The 16,320-nt window shown below is 42.8% G+C and overlaps 3 protein-coding genes across 5 annotated transcripts; all 3 read right to left on the reverse strand.

The window, feature by feature from the left end:
* Nucleotides 1–110: 110 nt before the first annotated feature.
* On the reverse strand, nucleotides 111–4,955 carry LOC143216660 (cysteine sulfinic acid decarboxylase). The gene is made up of 7 exons (XM_076439936.1): nucleotides 4,818–4,955; nucleotides 4,554–4,738; nucleotides 3,985–4,468; nucleotides 1,245–1,309; nucleotides 962–1,151; nucleotides 732–901; nucleotides 111–668 (listed from the first exon to the last, which is right to left on the reverse strand). Exons 1-7 carry the CDS (start codon nucleotides 4,953–4,955, stop codon nucleotides 422–424), a joined length of 1,479 nt encoding a protein of 492 aa, XP_076296051.1. The 3' UTR covers nucleotides 111–421.
* Nucleotides 4,956–5,352: 397 nt separating this feature from the next.
* On the reverse strand, nucleotides 5,353–12,228 carry LOC143216659 (uncharacterized). 2 transcript variants are annotated; one of them, XM_076439934.1, is made up of 7 exons: nucleotides 11,942–12,228; nucleotides 10,706–10,856; nucleotides 10,572–10,643; nucleotides 7,844–7,987; nucleotides 7,375–7,762; nucleotides 6,393–6,652; nucleotides 5,353–5,764 (listed from the first exon to the last, which is right to left on the reverse strand). In XM_076439934.1, the coding sequence occupies exons 1-7, from the start codon at nucleotides 12,225–12,227 to the stop codon at nucleotides 5,353–5,355; spliced, it is 1,713 nt and encodes a 570-aa protein (XP_076296049.1). In that variant the 5' UTR covers nucleotide 12,228. The 2 variants fall into 2 exon arrangements, with proteins under 2 accessions (XP_076296049.1, XP_076296050.1); XM_076439935.1 differs by having other exon boundaries at nucleotides 5,355–5,764; nucleotides 7,653–7,762.
* A 1,393-nt stretch (nucleotides 12,229–13,621) lies between these two features.
* LOC143216661 (uncharacterized) lies at nucleotides 13,622–16,219 on the reverse strand. 2 transcript variants are annotated; one of them, XM_076439938.1, is made up of 3 exons: nucleotides 15,625–16,219; nucleotides 13,898–14,191; nucleotides 13,622–13,821 (listed from the first exon to the last, which is right to left on the reverse strand). In XM_076439938.1, exons 1-3 carry the CDS (start codon nucleotides 16,217–16,219, stop codon nucleotides 13,628–13,630), a joined length of 1,083 nt encoding a protein of 360 aa, XP_076296053.1. In that variant the 3' UTR covers nucleotides 13,622–13,627. The 2 variants fall into 2 exon arrangements, with proteins under 2 accessions (XP_076296053.1, XP_076296052.1); XM_076439937.1 differs by having other exon boundaries at nucleotides 15,613–16,219.
* Nucleotides 16,220–16,320: the final 101 nt, after the last annotated feature.

Below are 16,320 nucleotides of genomic sequence, written 5' to 3' on the forward strand. Positions count from 1 at the left end.
CGACGGAACGCGGCGGACCAACCACTGGTTCGAATTCGACAGAGACTCTTCTCGACGCGAAGGGAATCGTTCGGGGAGAGACGCGAGAACGTGATCGAACTATAGAGAACTACGATTACCCTTTTTATTGTACAGACAAACGATTTCTATTCGAGTTTTATATCGAACAAATCAGTGCCATCGCATGGGACGAGTGCGCGAACGGAGTTGCACCCGGAATGAACGTTTTTGTGTATGCATCTGCGTGGGTGAGTGCATGAGTATGCGTGTATGTGCGTTCGAGGCACATCGATTTTATTGGCTCACATTGAGTCTCGGAGACGCGTCGAGAATACCAATAAAGCAACGACCGTTCGTCCGGATAGGGCGAGCCGTGTCAAAACAAAAAAAGAAAAAAACGGACGACGTTCGTTCGAACCGCTTATAAATCACCGCCGAATCGTTCGATCTTATCGATCGCGTAATCCATCGAAGCTTCCGTCGGAGGAGGTTGACAGGTGACGACCATGCGGAAGAAGTTTCCGTGATTCTTGTAGGAGAGCGGCGTGTAGCCGACCATCAGCGAACCTTCGAGCATCATGCGCTCCTTGATCTTCGTCGTGATCCTGTACAATTTGTTCCACCAGTCCTGCGTTTCCTGTTCACCGCGCATGCTCGGCGGCACGAACCTGCAACAGGATAGACGATCCGGTCGAATCTACACGTTCGAAATCACGCTTTCTCTTTCCTACCAGAAGCAGACGTTGCAGCTTTCGTAGCTGGGAAGAACGAGCCGAAATCCTTCGCGATTCTTGATACGTTCGTAAAAGTACTCGGTCGCGTGCATGGCGTTGTCGACGGATTCGCGAAGTCCACTGGTTCCTCGCGCTTTCCACATCAGCCATAATTTGACGGCGTCCACCTGACGGAAATGTAGGAGAGGAGCAAATTGATTTTGATCGCGATCTATACGATATTTTACCTTTCTTCCGCATTGCAAGCTCTTGTCGCCCGTGTCCCACGATACGTCGTAGTGCTTGTCCTGCTGGAAGAGGTACTTGGCGCCCGCGCAATTCGCCTCGTGCAATAAATTCTTACCCTTGATCAGGAACAGCGAACACTGGAACGGAGCGCCGAGCATCTTGTGCGGATTCCACGCCATGGAATTCGAGCTGCGACCATAACAACAACCGAACGATCAATGGAGATACCAAAACGGAATCGACCGCGCAATACGGCGGTCGCGACTCGATCGTATTACGTACAGCTCGATTCCCTTTAGTCGCGCTCGATACTTCTCCGATAGCAACAGCGTACCGCCCAGACAAGCCTGAAACAAGAGGTCGATACATACACCGCGGTTTCGGGGGTAGTTTCGATTCCAGGATTACGAGGGTGCGGCACGCGCCTTCTTTTTCAGTAGTCAGGAACGATAGATAACAGATCTGCTGGAATGTACTTCGTACGTGAGGAACATAATGAATCTATTAGACGATTGCACAAGTTCGTGTCCGTATTCTTCAAAATTTAAACATTGAATTTTATTTTCAAGTCGGGCACGAATATATGCGATCACGAGGAACGATCGGTTCGATTTCGGTTTGTTTATAAAACCGTTGTTCGTTTGCTCATGGGATTCGATCAATTTTCTGGCCCGACGTGTTTTACTTATGCTTTTCTTTCTTTTAAATAAATTTCGTTGATTTAATTTATATCAGAGACCAAAAATAACAGTTATTCTAAAATTTTCTACGATAGAAATCATGAATGAAAAGTTGATTATTATTGAAATTTAAGATAATGCACACAAAATGTAAAGAACATGTTCGAAGAACAACATGATTATAATATATCGATTTTTATACTTTTTGGTTAAAAATAACAGTTATTGGTGTCCGAAAAATTGGATCCTCCTCGATAACTATTATCGACGAAGAAAAACTGTTTCGATTGCTCAAAGCAGTTATCGATGAGAGAAATTCGATCGCTCGTAACAGTTATCGATGAGAGATGTTCATTTCGAACACTCATAACAGTTATCGATAATTTATTTCTCTCGCTTATAACAGTTATCGGTGAGAGAAATTTATTTCGATCGCTCATAACTAGACTGCGGAAGTTTATGCACGAAAAATATGCAAATATGCTCGAAACATATGCAAATTTTTCCGATATTAATGATATATTACATTAAGTGTTAGGTACAATATCGAGTATTAACAGACATTTCACAGTTATACTGGAGTATTTCGATTTATTTTCGGCAATAAATCGTGAAAATCTGCAATTTTTACCACCTTTAAACGTTTCTTGAATTTTGACGAAATTTTCAGAATATATTTAATTGACACAGATCTACAACGTATTTTTTAAATTTTCAATATAAGCCCACATAAAAAAGTTAAATAGTCAACTTTTAGTATTTTTTTCAACAATTCCGATCAATTGCAATTTTTGAAAAAATTTCTTTTCACATCCTTTAGTAAACTAATTGCTCTAGCTTCCCAAAAAAGTTCAAATCGTATAGTACAATATTAAAAAAGTTATCGTCTTCTTTAGAGCGGTCTTAAACTTTTGTCCGCTGCAACCAACAGCTGCATGTGTTCTTACAGCTGATTCAGCAAGCAATATAAGGTCGTAACATCATAACTTGTTGAGGCTTTTTCAGTATTATATCGGCGTATGACTATTATCGACGCTATTCGGTTATAATACGAGTGCTTATTAATAGATTAAATAAATTTAACAAGATAAATGATTCGTATGAGCATGAGATATGCATATACACGGTAAATAATATGTTCTTCAAGAGAAATATGCAAAACATATGCATTATTCAAAAAAATGCAAAATAAAAAACATATTTTTGGAATCCTCTAATCGCAAAACATATTTCTGTTTAAGTCCCATTGCTTTATCAGATTTCTATATAATTATGCATTTGCATAAACATCCGCAGTCTACTCATAACAGATATATCGATGATCGAATTTCTTTTTCACCTGTTCATAATAATTATTGATGAGAAAATTCATTTTGGTTATTTATTTATTGAGTTGTCTACCCTTTTTCGGAAGGAGCAAGCCTGTGAAATTCATTGAGAAGGTTTCGTACAACAAGACGTATCAACAGAACATAAGAACAACACAAAATCTGTTTGTTTGTCACATTAAACTTTGATTGCAGCAATTAATCTTACGAATAAAAAATTTATGAAATAATTGATTGTCCACCATTTGAAAGTTGTACTATTTTATAATAACTATTACTAATTTCCCTCATCAATAACTGTTATGAGACATCGAAATGAACTTCTCTCATTGATAACTGTTGTGAGCGCGCGATCGAAATAAATTCCTCTCATTCATAATTGTTATCAGTGATCGAAATGAATTTCTCTCAACGATAACATATACAACAAGATAAAACAATTTCGATTGCTTACACTAACGAGCATAACTGATCACACATACTTTAAATCAGAATAACTTTTTTATGAATGGACCAAACGACTTCAATTTCTGTGTAAGGCTAGAAGAATTAGTTTAGTAAATGACGTCTAAAAAATATTTTGAAAAAATGCATTTGGTCGGAATTGGGAAAAACAATAGTAAAAATTGATTTTCACGAGTTTTTTAGCTGGGCCAATAACGAAAATTTAAATGGTGTGTTTGGTCAACTTGTATAAATTGTATACGCTCTGAAAATTTCATTGAAATTGGTTAATTGGTTTCTGAGTTATAAACGATCGAGTGAACTCAAATTTTTTGAAATTGTCACATGCGGCGTTTTTCCTGACAACCACAGAGTTACGGTCCCTGATTTATACAAAGCGCGGTTTACTCTAGTACATAATCTATTAAAAGTCTCATATATACGAGGCGTAATTTGCATTATTCGGAAGACAGCTCTATCATCGAGAAACGAGAAGGCGCATCCGCACCCTCGCAATCCCAAAAATAAGACCACCCCTTAACGATTCGCGAACTCCCCGCGAATACGTACGTCGACGTGCAGCCACAGACCCTCCTCTCGACAGATCGCGGCGATTTCGGGTAGCGGATCGATGGATCCGAGAACCGTGGTTCCGCAAGTCGCGTTCACGAAGAACGGTACGTCTCCCTGTTTCCTGGTCTCCGCGATTGCCGATCTCAACTCGTTGGGCAGCATGCGACCTAACGAATCGGTCTTCACTTTACGGACTTGATCAGTCCCCAATCCCAGCCAATGAGCTCCCTTCGAGATCGAGTAATGACCAGCTTCGCTGGTGAAGCAGACCAACGGTGGTAGACCCGCGAGACCCTTTGTCTTCACCTCTGGAAACATTTTGAATCGAGCAGCCACCATTCCGTACATGTTTGAGATGCTTCCACCGGGACACAAAATCCCATCGCCATCTGGCAGCGCAGGGTAACCGGCCAAATCTAATGATTTCTGGATGACCAGTCGTTCCATCAACGTAAACACTGGTGCGACTTCGTACGTGTACCTAAAGGATCGCGCGTAACGTCAAGCATATCGCGCGAGATAACGCTCTGATAGTTTTATCGCGTTGCGAGAATCTGTCTACTCACTGGCTGGTATTGAACACATCCGTCAACCAAGAGCCCGCCAACCCGTACTCGTCGATGCCCGCGTACAGTTGATTGTGGAAATGCGGGCTGAACGTTCTCGCCGAGTATCTGATGGTCTGTCGGATCGCCGTCTCGACGTCCTCGTCGGAGGCCGGCTCCTCGGCCAAGTCGATCGACATCAGGTTCTTCGAACAAAATGGAAACGAACGGGACGATCAGACGCGGTCGGTTTCTCCGGGAAGCGACGCGACGCGACACGCTTACCCTCAACTCGTCCGGCTGAACGAACCGCACCACAGGCTCGTTACCCGGCTCGTCGAACACATTCTCCTCCCGCAGGATCTCGAGGATCCGTTTCAGCAACTGGAGCGTTGTTCCGTCGGTGGATCGTGATCCTTCCATCGCGTATCGTCAACTGCGCTTCGGATCGAACGGGATCGCGATCCAAGCAAACTCTCTTTTGTCCCCACCACGGCTCGGTCCGTTTGCTTGGTTATATTAATGTTGGTTCTGTCTCGAGTGAACGGGCGCGCACGCATTCACGCACGCACGCATACGCGCGTTTCCCGCGACGCGTCCTTCGGCGTCCCGCAATCGGGCAGACGAAACGACGCGACGCGGTCAATCGGGGTCGACAGACGACAACACGAAACCGAGATAACGACCGCGGTAGATCGATCGAAAGAACGCTGACTCTCCGGTAGAAAATAGTGTAGCGATAAGTAAGCGTCGTTGCGTTCGTAATATTCCATGCTCGGAGACAGAATCCGGTGGTGAAGTCGTAGTAAAAGTTGATTGTCTAAATTTCAGAAGCGGAATCTTCCGAGGACGGTGGGTCCGGTTTTTCGCGGGAAGCGTTGTTACCGGCGGTCGAGCCGTGATCGACCGGCAATCGCGGCGCCAAGCCTTGCATCGAGGCCCATTGTCCCTCGCACAGCTCGTAAATCGATAATCGCATCACCATCCTGCCGCCCAGGGTACCGGGCCCTCTGCAGACAGCTCCGGCTCCGAACTCCCATGCCGTGAAACTCTCGGACGAATTCGCGGTGACGTTCGCTCGAGTCCGGTATCGTTTCTGCAGCCACGTCGCCAGATAGGAGGCGGCGCAGTCGCAATGCCATGGATTCCGAGCCAGACGTAGCTGTTCGATCGACGAAACAGGATCCAAGATTCGAGCCGGCAACGAGGACAGATAGTTCGACTCCAGCTGCCTGAGAATTCAACGGGCACACGGGAATATCTTCGACGAATTTCGACTAGAACGGCCCACGGACGACATGGTTTGTCGTGTGGTGTAGCCAAGTTCAGTGTAGACGTCTTTCAGACGGCTAGATGACGCCAAACAGACGTCTTAACCCTTGTGTAGTCGACCAAAATGTATTTAAAGATTATTTAAAACCTTTCTGTATTTAACATTTTTGCACAAATTCTCGTTATAAGACTATAATATATTAGTAGACTGTGCGGATTTTATGCATTTATGACACAAATGGACACGTACAATTTAAAGAAGTGGACATGTTAAAAATATTTAAGGACATCAACGTATTAGTTTCAGCTTAGTAGGGTAATTAGAAGAATACAATTTTTATTTGACTCCTCTGTCCTGTAATCAATGCGAACATTTCTTAGTTTGCATAAAGATCCGCAGTCTATATATTAGCGAGTGAAGAATGGACAGTCAGAGACATTTTCTAATATTCTTTAGAGGAACATTAACAAATTGTTGAACGAAATACAGTAAATGGGCACCCGTGTACCCGATTGACTACACAAGGGTTAAAGACGTACCGTTTTGCATCACAAGACGATCAGAAAATGTTTGAAAAATCTGCTTACAATTTTTGTAAATTCGGCGTGTCCTGGAACAACTCCGGGTGCAGTATCCTGAGATGGTTCGAGTGCAGAAACAGGGACGTCAAATTTGAGAGACCGCGAAAGGCACCGCGCGGCAATCTCTCGATACCGTTCGCGTACAGAACCAGTCGCTCCAACGAGCTCGAACCCGTGAACAGGCCCGGCGTCACGTTCCGTATGCGATTGTGGCCGAGCTGAAGATCTTTGAGCGCCGCAAGACCGTGGAAGGCGGACGGGTGGATCTACAGGGAACGAGCAAACTTGAGTCTAGCAAACTGGGATTCTAGCAAACTAGAAGTCCAGCACAATAGGAGTCTAACAAACTATGAGTCTAGCAATCTAGGAGTCCAGCAAACTATGAGTCTAGCAATCCAGGAGTCTAGCAAACTAGGAGTCTTACACAATAGGAGTCTAGCATACTAGGAGTCTAGCAAATTATGAGTCTAGCAATCCAGGAGTCTAGCAAACTAGGGGTCTAGCAAACTATGCATCTAACAATCCAGGAATCTAGAATACTAGGAGTTTATCACATTAGGAGTCCAGCAAACTATGAGTCTAGCAATCCAGGAGTCTAGCAAACTAGGAGTCTTACACAATAGGAGTCTAGCATACTAGGAGTCTAGCAAATTATGAGTCTAGCAATCCAGGAGTCTAGCAAACTAGGGGTCTAGCAAACTAGGGGTCTAGCAAACTATGAATCTAACAATCCAGGAATCTAGAATACTAGGAGTTTATCACATTAGGAGTCTACCAAACTAGGAGTCTAGCAAACTAAGTCGAGAGACTAAGAGACCGTTCAGACACCACGCGATTTTTGTTTTCAATGGTTCGATCGCGCGGATCTTATTTACATTTGCGTCTTGGTATTCGTTCACACGTGTCCACGCGGTCAAACAATCAAAAACAAGAAACGCGCGGTTTCCAGCTGAGCGGACTCTGAACTAATTCTAATTCGGAAATTTACCCGTGATATTTTGTTGCTGGACATTTCGAGAGAGCGCAGCTGTTCGAGCGGGGCCAGCAACCCGGCGGATATCTCCGCGAGTTGATTGCCTCTCGCGTTTAACTCCTGAAGCGACGTCTGTCCGCGGAAAACTTCGTCGGGCAACGCCTTCAGTCGATTATCCTCCAAACCGAGAAACCTGAGGCTCTTAAGGTCCCCGAACAGATCGTTCGGCAACGTCGAGAGACGGTTCTTACCCAAGAGCAACTCCTCGAGCATCGTCAATCCACGAAACGTACCTACCGTCAGCGTCCCAATCCGATTGCACGACAGATCAAGCAGCACCAGCAGGTTGGTGCTAAGGAACAGACTCTCCGGCAACGCTCGCAGTCTGTTCGAGGAAGCATCCCTGCGTCGAAACGCAATCATTTTATCCGTTCCATTGTTCTCTTTCGAGAACGATCGCGAGCTAGATTCGATAAACACTCACAGCATGCGAAGATTGCGCATCCTGAAGAATTGAGAGCGATGCAGCTCCCTCAGCAAATTCTTGCTCAGTCTCAGATGCGTGACGGCATGCAGCGAGAAGAACAAGTTCAACGGAAGATGCTCGATGGAGTTGTCGCTGAGGTCTCTGGAACGACGCCAAGTTCCATCACGGAATCCCGTCGCGATCTCGCCGAAGCGCAGTGTGATGTTTCGATCGTTTAGGGGAATTTATTAGGTTGAGTTATAAATAACTATCGTTTTTACAATAGGTTCTACCTAGCTGCATCGGCAGTTATTTATGACTCGACCTAACAATTCCGAAATTGAACATTTTTAGAAAATCGCGTATTTACTCCTACATTGAAAGCAACACCTCCCAGAATCACTATTGTTTTTCGTTTTTATTTAGAGCAATTTATTAGGTTGAGACATAAATAACTACCGTTTTTAATTGTAAAAGAACCTGTCGTGGTTCTACCTAGCTGCATCGGAAGTTATTTATGACTCGACCTAACAATTCCGAAATTGAACATTTTTAGAAAATCGCGTATTTACTCCTACATTGAAAGCAACACCTCCCAGAATCACTATTGTTTTTCGTTTTTATTTAGAGCAATTTATTCGGTTGAGACATAAATAACTACCGTTTTTAATTGTAAAAGAACCTGTCGTGGTTCTACCTAGCTGCATCGGAAGTTATTTATGATTCGACCTAACAATTCCGACATTGAACATTTTTAGAAAATCGCGTATTTACTCCTACATTGAAAGCAACACCTCCCAGAATCACTATTGTTTTTCGTTTTTATTTAGAGCAATTTATTCGGTTGAGACATAAATAACTACCGTTTTTAATTGTAAAAGAACCTGTCGTGGTTCTACCTAGCTGCATCGGAAGTTATTTATGATTCGACCTAACAATTCCGACATTGAACATTTTTAGAAAATCGCGTATTTACTCCTACATTGAAAGCAACACCTCCCAGAATCACTATTGTTTTTCGTTTTTATTTAGAGCAATTTATTAGGTTGAGACATAAATAACTACCGTTTTTAATTGTAAAAGAACCTGTCGTGGTTCTACCTAGCTGCATCGGAAGTTATTTATGACTCGACCTAACAATTCCGAAATTGAACATTTTTAGAAAATCGCGTATTTACTCCTACATTGAAAGCAACACCTCCCAGAATCACTATTGTTTTTCGTTTTTATTTAGAGCAATTTATTCGGTTGAGACATAAATAACTACCGTTTTTAATTGTAAAAGAACCTGTCGTGGTTCTACCTAGCTGCATCGGAAGTTATTTATGATTCGACCTAACAATTCCGACATTGAACATTTTTAGAAAATCGCGTATTTACTCCTACATTGAAAGCAACACCTCCCAGAATCACTATTGTTTTTCGTTTTTATTTAGAGCAATTTATTAGGTTGAGACATAAATAACTACCGTTTTTAATTGTAAAAGAACCTGTCGTGGTTCTACCTAGCTGCATCGGAAGTTATTTATGACTCGACCTAACAATTCCGAAATTGAACATTTTTAGAAAATCGCGTATTTACTCCTACATTGAAAGCAACACCTCCCAGAATCACTATTGTTTTTCATTTTTATTTAGAGCAATTTATTCGGTTGAGACATAAATAACTACCGTTTTTAATTGTAAAAGAACCTGTCGTGGTTCTACCTAGCTGCATTGGAAGTTATTTATGACTCGACCTAACAATTCCGAAATTGAACATTTTTAGAAAATCGCGTATTTACTCCTACGTTGAAAGCAACACCTCCCAGAATCACTATTGTTTTTCGTTTTTATTTAGAGCAATTTATTAGGTTGAGACATAAATAACTACCGTTTTTAATTGTAAAAGAACCTGTCGTGGTTCTACCTAGCTGCGTCGGAAGTTATTTATGACTCGACCTAACAATTCCGAAATTGAACATTTTTAGAAAATCGCGTATTTACTCCTACGTTGAAAGCAACACCTCCCAGAATCACTATTGTTTTTCGTTTTTATTTAGAGCAATTTATTAGGTTGAGACATAAATAACTACCGTTTTTAATTGTAAAAGAACCTGTCGTGGTTCTACCTAGCTGCATCGGAAGTTATTTATGACTCGACCTAACAATTCCGAAATTGAACATTTTTAGAAAATCGCGTATTTACTCCTACGTTGAAAGCAACACCTCCCAGAATCACTATTGTTTTTCATTTTTATTTAGAGCAATTTATTAGGTTGAGACATAAATAACTACCGTTTTTAATTGTAAAAGAACCTGTCGTGGTTCTACCTAGCTGCATCGGAAGTTATTTATGACTCGACCTAACAATTCCGAAATTGAACATTTTTAGAAAATCGCGTATTTACTCCTACGTTGAAAGCAACACCTCCCAGAATCACTATTGTTTTTCGTTTTTATTTAGAGCAATTTATTAGGTTGAGACATAAATAACTACCGTTTTTAATTGTAAAAGAACCTGTCGTGGTTCTACCTAGCTGCATCGGAAGTTATTTATGACTCGACCTAACAATTCCGAAATTGAACATTTTTAGAAAATCGCGTATTTACTCCTACATTGAAAGCAACACCTCCCGGAATCACTATTGTTTTTCTTTTTTCATCGCATTCAGATAATAGAAATAAGCCTCAAGTGAAATTCTTCTGATTGCTCGAGTGATTCTGAATGATCGAAATATCATATTGTGCGACGCGCTCTACTCACAGGTGGTTCAGCCGCGTCATGTCCAAGAAGGTGTCTCTGTGGAGCGCCGTCAATCGATTCCCTCCCAGGTCCCTGAAAGTATCGCGCGAAATCATTTAGCGTTTCGTTTCGTACCGTGCGACGCCTAAGCTTACAATTTCAACACGTCCCGCGGGACAAGCTGCGCAGCCGGAAGATCCAACAAGTCCTGTCTCCAGCAGGACACCGATTTGATCTCGGGCTGACATCGACACGGCCCCTCCGCGCAGATCTCCCAGTCTTCCTCGGTCGCGCCCATCTGCCAAACTAAACGATCCGTCGAACATCGAACCGCGATCTCCGGGTAGCCGTACTCACTAGGGCTGTTACATTCCCGAAGCTTCGACTCTTCGAAGGAACGAAGGGAACTTCGAAGTGTATGAAGTTTCGAATTATTGAAGCTTCGAAGCCTTCGAAGTGCCCGAAGTTTCGAAGTCTTCGAATCGTAGGGTAAAGTGCCCAAATATGAATCATTTTTTGTTGACGTCATTTTTTAATTATTTTAGAATGCTCTTTTCGTCGACCAAAAAATTACCAGTTGTAGATTTCCTCTCTATAAGATTCTGGGGTCAAGTTTGTTCCAAAATGAATACAGCTTGGGAAAAATATTTTTTTTTGCGGTGTCATTTGCAGGTTCCAGCGAAAGGGGTTCTTAATATGGTACACCTTGAGTCCCTAATATGACACCTAGTGCCATATTCGGCACCCACAGCAAGAGTGTCAATAGCTATACACATATTAGGGAACTCTTGGTAGTGCCATATTGAGAACTCCACGTGGACTGATAATACTAGCTACTGACAAAAAGAAAATGAATTTCATCCCGAACCAACAGTTGGCAAACGTTAATATAAATAAACTGAAACTACAGACATATTCAAACATTTCAAAATCACTTACGTTCCTCGAAAAAGATACTATCGAAAATCTAACCACAAAAATATGTTGAGTAAACTTGGAAAACTATCGTTTGAGGATTTTCTCACTAGAGTGCGACTTCCCTTTACAAGATATAAGGTAGTGCCATACTAGAGAACTATACCATATTTGGGCACTTTACCCTACTAAATTCTGTCATATTTTATATCCTACCTTTTTTAGAAAATTCTCAAAAGCCATAACTGCATGAACTTCCGCAGTCTACTGCATGCAATTATGTCTTTTGAAAATTTTCTAAAAATGCTAGGATATAAAATATGACAGAATTTAGAAGGGTAAAGTGCCCAAATATGGTATAGTTCCTCAGTCTACTCATCGCTTTCGAAATTTCTGGAACCGAAGCTCCGAAATTCGAAGCTTCGAAGCCTCAATATGTTCGACCTTCGAAGGAAAGTAACAGCCCTAGTACTCACCGGGTTGCTCGACCGCCCTCAGTCTCCTCTCGAGTCGCGACAGCCGACCTTCGAGTTCCTCGAGGAACGTCGAGAGATCGCTGTCTTCCGCCACGTTCGCAATCCGCGTCCCCGTGATCGATGCCGATTCCGATGATCCCGGATCCGCGCTTGTTAGTCGATCGACCTTCGAATTCGGAACAACGCAATCGCTCGCAGCTTCGGACCACGGTATGGCAAGGTCGCGCCGAATCGCTATCGTCGAAAGAAGAAGCAACAGGTAAAGGCTCTCGGTCATGCGCGCCATATTGGTCAACGAGATCTCGCGTGAGCTACTTCGATCGGTCGCGGACGACTCTAGACTAATTCGACCGAGTAGGACGCTTGTCTTTCGGGTTGCATCCTCGTTGAACGCGACCAACGCGCGCAACCGTCGAGATTGGCGAACAATGGAGGAGCGATCGCGCAATCATTTCCCTCCAAACTCTCGTCCCTCCTTTCTCAACGAGACGACGAAACGGGGGAGAATCAGTTTCGATACGTGTACCACTTCTGAACGCGACGAAAGAAAAATTGACCAGCGCGTAACTTGGTCGGAAAGCCTCGAGGAAGCATCGCGTAAGCGGCCTCAATTCGGTATAACATCGAGCGATTAACTATCTCGTTATTCGCCTTGTTTGCGAGTACGGCCTCGGTTGTTTTTAACCGACTTCGAAAAAGGAGGAGGTTACTCAATTCGATCTGTATGTGCCTTTTTTTTCTATGAGTGTTCGCCGATTACGCCGAGATGGATGGACCAATCGGAACGAAACCTTTTGCATCTTGTAGAATATGTCCCCGGAGTGGTCCCGTGAAAAAAATTGAATTTTTTTATTCCTTACGATTTTATTTGCGAAGAATGAATTTTTTCACGTATGTTCACCGATTACTCCGAGACGGATGGACCAATCAGCACGAAACCTTCTGCATTTTGTAGGGTATGTCTCCTGATTGGTCCCTTGAAAACAAATTTTGCATTTTTTCATTCTTTGCGGTTTTTATTGCAAATAACCAATAAGACCGAAAAACCATCCTACGGTGTTCTACAAATTCTGCTCGTTCCACTAAAAAGTGTGAAATAAAAAAATTTTATAAAAAAAATTAATCCGACCGAAGAAACGCACTAAATAGTATGAAATAATTTCCATTTAATTAATGCGAATACACACGAACTTAAATACAATACAATCTTTTGGGAGGCGGCGTAAAATTGAAAATTTTCCAAGTGGCAGATGTTGCTGATTATAACTTCATTGGAATATGGTGAACTTGGATATCAGTAGGTGGGAAGAGAAGATACATTAATATGTGAAAGCATGTAGACGAATCCAAGGATTTTCGTAATTTCCAGTGTCGAAAATTTTCAATTTTGCCCCATCTCCGGAAAGATTGTATTGTATTTAAGTTCGTGTGTATTCACATAAATTAAATGGAAATTATTTCATACTTTTTAGTGCGTTTTGACATCGTCCACACCGCAAGATATTTCGTATGATCGAACGTCTTTCAGGGCGAATCTTTTATTCGTTTCGTACATGCGTACATGGACACGGTGGCTGTCGGATACGGCGTACCTTTGGCAAGTCTCGCGACGACTCGTGCGTCGCGAACGATCATATAAATAGCGATAAATAAATATTGGATCAACAAATTCGTCGACTATAAACGCTACGATTTCGATCGCGCTTCTTCCAACGCGTAACTACGCAACAAGAGGTCGTAATCGTGCCAGGTTTCGCGGAATTCGATGCTGCCCTCGTTCGATCGACCAGCGCCGTTCAAGCTCTCGTATTCCTCGAAGGCGTTGCTCGCGAACGCTGCCAGCTCGTTCAAGCGCCTCCAAAATCTCGGATGAATCTCTCCTGAAACCAAACGAAGAGTTTCGAACAGTTCTAGGCATTTCTGAAAACAACGATAGTGGAAACATTGGGCCATTACCATTTAGCGATCGTCGACCCTCGTCGTCGTCGTCGTCGTCGTCATCGTCTTGCATGCTCGGCCTGTTTACTTTCTTCTTGATCTCGAGTTTCGGAATAAAGAGAAGCAAGCAAATCACGGCTATGAACTTGACGATCATCTTGAAGATGACTAATTTCAGAATGATCTTGGCTAAAGTGAAGGCGTTCAGCTTGAGCGCGAACGGCCAGGAGAAGTCAATCGTCGGAAGCACGAAGGTCGGCGATTCGGAGATTCCATGGGGTGCTCCGTAGACGGGCGCCGGTGGACCATACGCTGAAAAAAATCACAGGCCTGTCAACGATTTTCGCCGCGGGCAGCACCCTTAATCAGCATTCGAAGACTGCGGATTTTATGCATTTATGACAAAAATTGGCTGGTGTAATCTAAAATCGCAAAACCATTAGACGAATTTAATGCTACTGTTATATTATTTTCAATCTACCACGTTTTTACCACGTTTTTATTAGCTTGCTTTCTTGTCTGTCTGTCTGTCTGTCTGTCTGTCTGTCTGTTTGTTCGGTAGAAATTTTGCGATTGATTTTAAACTAACTTCCCGATGAGCTAGAGATTTGAAATTTTATTTATTTCAGCTCAGTTTGTTGCTATTCAGGGAGAAAGTTTTTATTTTGCATAAAGATTCGCAGTCTAAGCATTACAAATGAACGACCGGTCGTACGAAATTAAAGCATCTTCGAGCCTGAGCAAAATTCAGACTCGCCATTTCTTCGTTCCCTTTACGAACTCTCAACGTGTCAACTTCCTTCGCTATTTTACTTTTTAAGGGATTCCTCAGAGCGACACGGTCAACAAATCGATTTCTTTTTACAGCCTGCTTCTTTACATATTTCTTCTTTCAGACGATACCATTCTTCTCTCTTTATATTGTAGTTTGGACAATAGCCAGGCTCATGCAAATTGGGAATTTTTAAAGGAGAAGCATCCTTTTGCAACTAAACCATATAAGCATTTTATTTAATCATTCTTTTCTTGCCCCGTAGCACTTGAAACAAGGTTCGAAAGCATTTTTAAACTTTGTTTTAAAAGCACTGTATCCCCTTTCATATTTCAGCATAAAGTACATGTTTGTTTAAAAACGGATAACTATGAAACTAAACTATATAATTTCATGTAATAAGAAGCATTTTAATAGCAGGCTTGTTAATCATTCTATTCTTGCCCCGTAGCACTTGAAACAAGGTTCGAAAGCATTTTTAACTCTCAGAAACGATCTTGCCCCATTTTCGGGGTAAGTGCTAGTTGACACTTTGTACAATATCCTATTAAAATGATAATTTTCAAGGAAAATTAGAATCCTACATAATACCAATTCATCAGTAATAACTGTGGCAAGAGTTTGATACCAAGAACATGAAGTTTTTACATACCGGACTGAAAATACATCAGTTTAAAATCCAACTTTGCAAAAACTAGGGCGGACTTACCCCAACCCAGCTTACAAATTATTTATTTTTTGTTTCAGTTCACCCTGGAACCTTCAAACACCTACGTCCACAAAGTACGTTCTATGAACACGATCGGTTAACTAAAACTGTATGAAAATTGCTATGCACGACGAAAAAGCAATGAAATAGAATACGAAGAATTATATTTCCCGAACGCAATCATCAAAAAATCGTTAAAAAAAAAACAAAAAAAAAACAGGAAGTACGTTGAACGCGAACGCGATACGATACCTCTTCCCTCACCTTGCTGCGGCGGCGAGTAGTTGTGAGGCGCTGTAGGGTAGCTGTGGCTGGGAGGACCGTAGGTTGCTCTAGGGGGTTGCGATTGACTGTAAGAGTTTTGGAAGCCGGTGAAATCGGTGGATCCTCGAGTGGGAAGGCTGTACGAATCGCTCGGAACCATGGAGAAGGAATCCCGGTCCGGAGAGCCGTAAACGATTCGCGGATGCGTGTCGGAATCCTTGCCGGTGTAGACCGGGCCGGAGATGTACTCTCTTCTTCGTTGAGAGGGGCTGGTCGCATCCGTCGACACGACTCCCTCGCGAGGGTCGGTGCTGGTGCGGGAGTGGCTCAACGCCTCCAAGTAGCTGTCTCTGGCCGAACTGGCTCGTCCGATCTTCCAACCCTTGGCCGATTTCAAGGGAATCGCGTCTCGTCTTGTTCCCTCGTCGAACACCGTCTCTATAGTTTTCTCAGCAACGGATTCGACCACGGTCGCGTTCTCTTTGCTACGATCGATCGACGCGGGACTCTGGGCGAGATCGCTGGCACTGGTCAGACCGAAGACGATCAACAACGCGCAGCAGACGTAAAAGCATCGTGTACCTCTTCCGATCATTTCTGGCGAACACGATCGACCACCGAATCTCGAATGAACACTGGACTGTGAAACCGATCGCTCGCCTTCCGAACAATCGAACGATTCTCGAGGTTCTGAGT

This window comes from Lasioglossum baleicum, chromosome 15, assembly GCF_051020765.1.
Source record: "Lasioglossum baleicum chromosome 15, iyLasBale1, whole genome shotgun sequence".
NCBI lineage: Eukaryota > Metazoa > Arthropoda > Insecta > Hymenoptera > Halictidae > Lasioglossum > Lasioglossum baleicum.

Bases quoted from the DNA above. Each gene is read 5' to 3' on its own strand.
- LOC143216659 (XM_076439934.1), bottom strand. From the start codon at position 12,227: ATGGCGCGCATGACCGAGAGCCTTTACCTGTTGCTTCTTCTTTCGACG. The intron at 10,644-10,705 runs GTAAGCTTAGGC...CGATACTTTCAG, and splicing joins CCGCGGGACGTGTTGAAATT to GGACCTGGGAGGGAATCGAT. The intron at 7,763-7,843 runs GTGAGTGTTTAT...GTTTCGACGCAG, and splicing joins ATGCGCAATCTTCGCATGCT to GGATGCTTCCTCGAACAGAC.
- LOC143216661 (XM_076439937.1), bottom strand. From the start codon at position 16,219: ATGATCGGAAGAGGTACACGATGCTTTTACGTCTGCTGCGCGTTGTTG. The intron at 14,192-15,612 runs GTATCGTATCGC...GATTTTTTTCAG, and splicing joins GCAGCAAGGTGAGGGAAGAG to CGTATGGTCCACCGGCGCCC. The intron at 13,822-13,897 runs GTAATGGCCCAA...GTTTGGTTTCAG, and splicing joins GGGTCGACGATCGCTAAATG to GAGAGATTCATCCGAGATTT.
- LOC143216660 (XM_076439936.1), bottom strand. From the start codon at position 4,955: ATGGAAGGATCACGATCCACCGACGGAACAACGCTCCAGTTGCTGAAA. The intron at 4,739-4,817 runs GTAAGCGTGTCG...TTTTGTTCGAAG, and splicing joins TTCAGCCGGACGAGTTGAGG to AACCTGATGTCGATCGACTT. The intron at 4,469-4,553 runs GTGAGTAGACAG...GCGATCCTTTAG, and splicing joins GATGTGTTCAATACCAGCCA to GTACACGTACGAAGTCGCAC.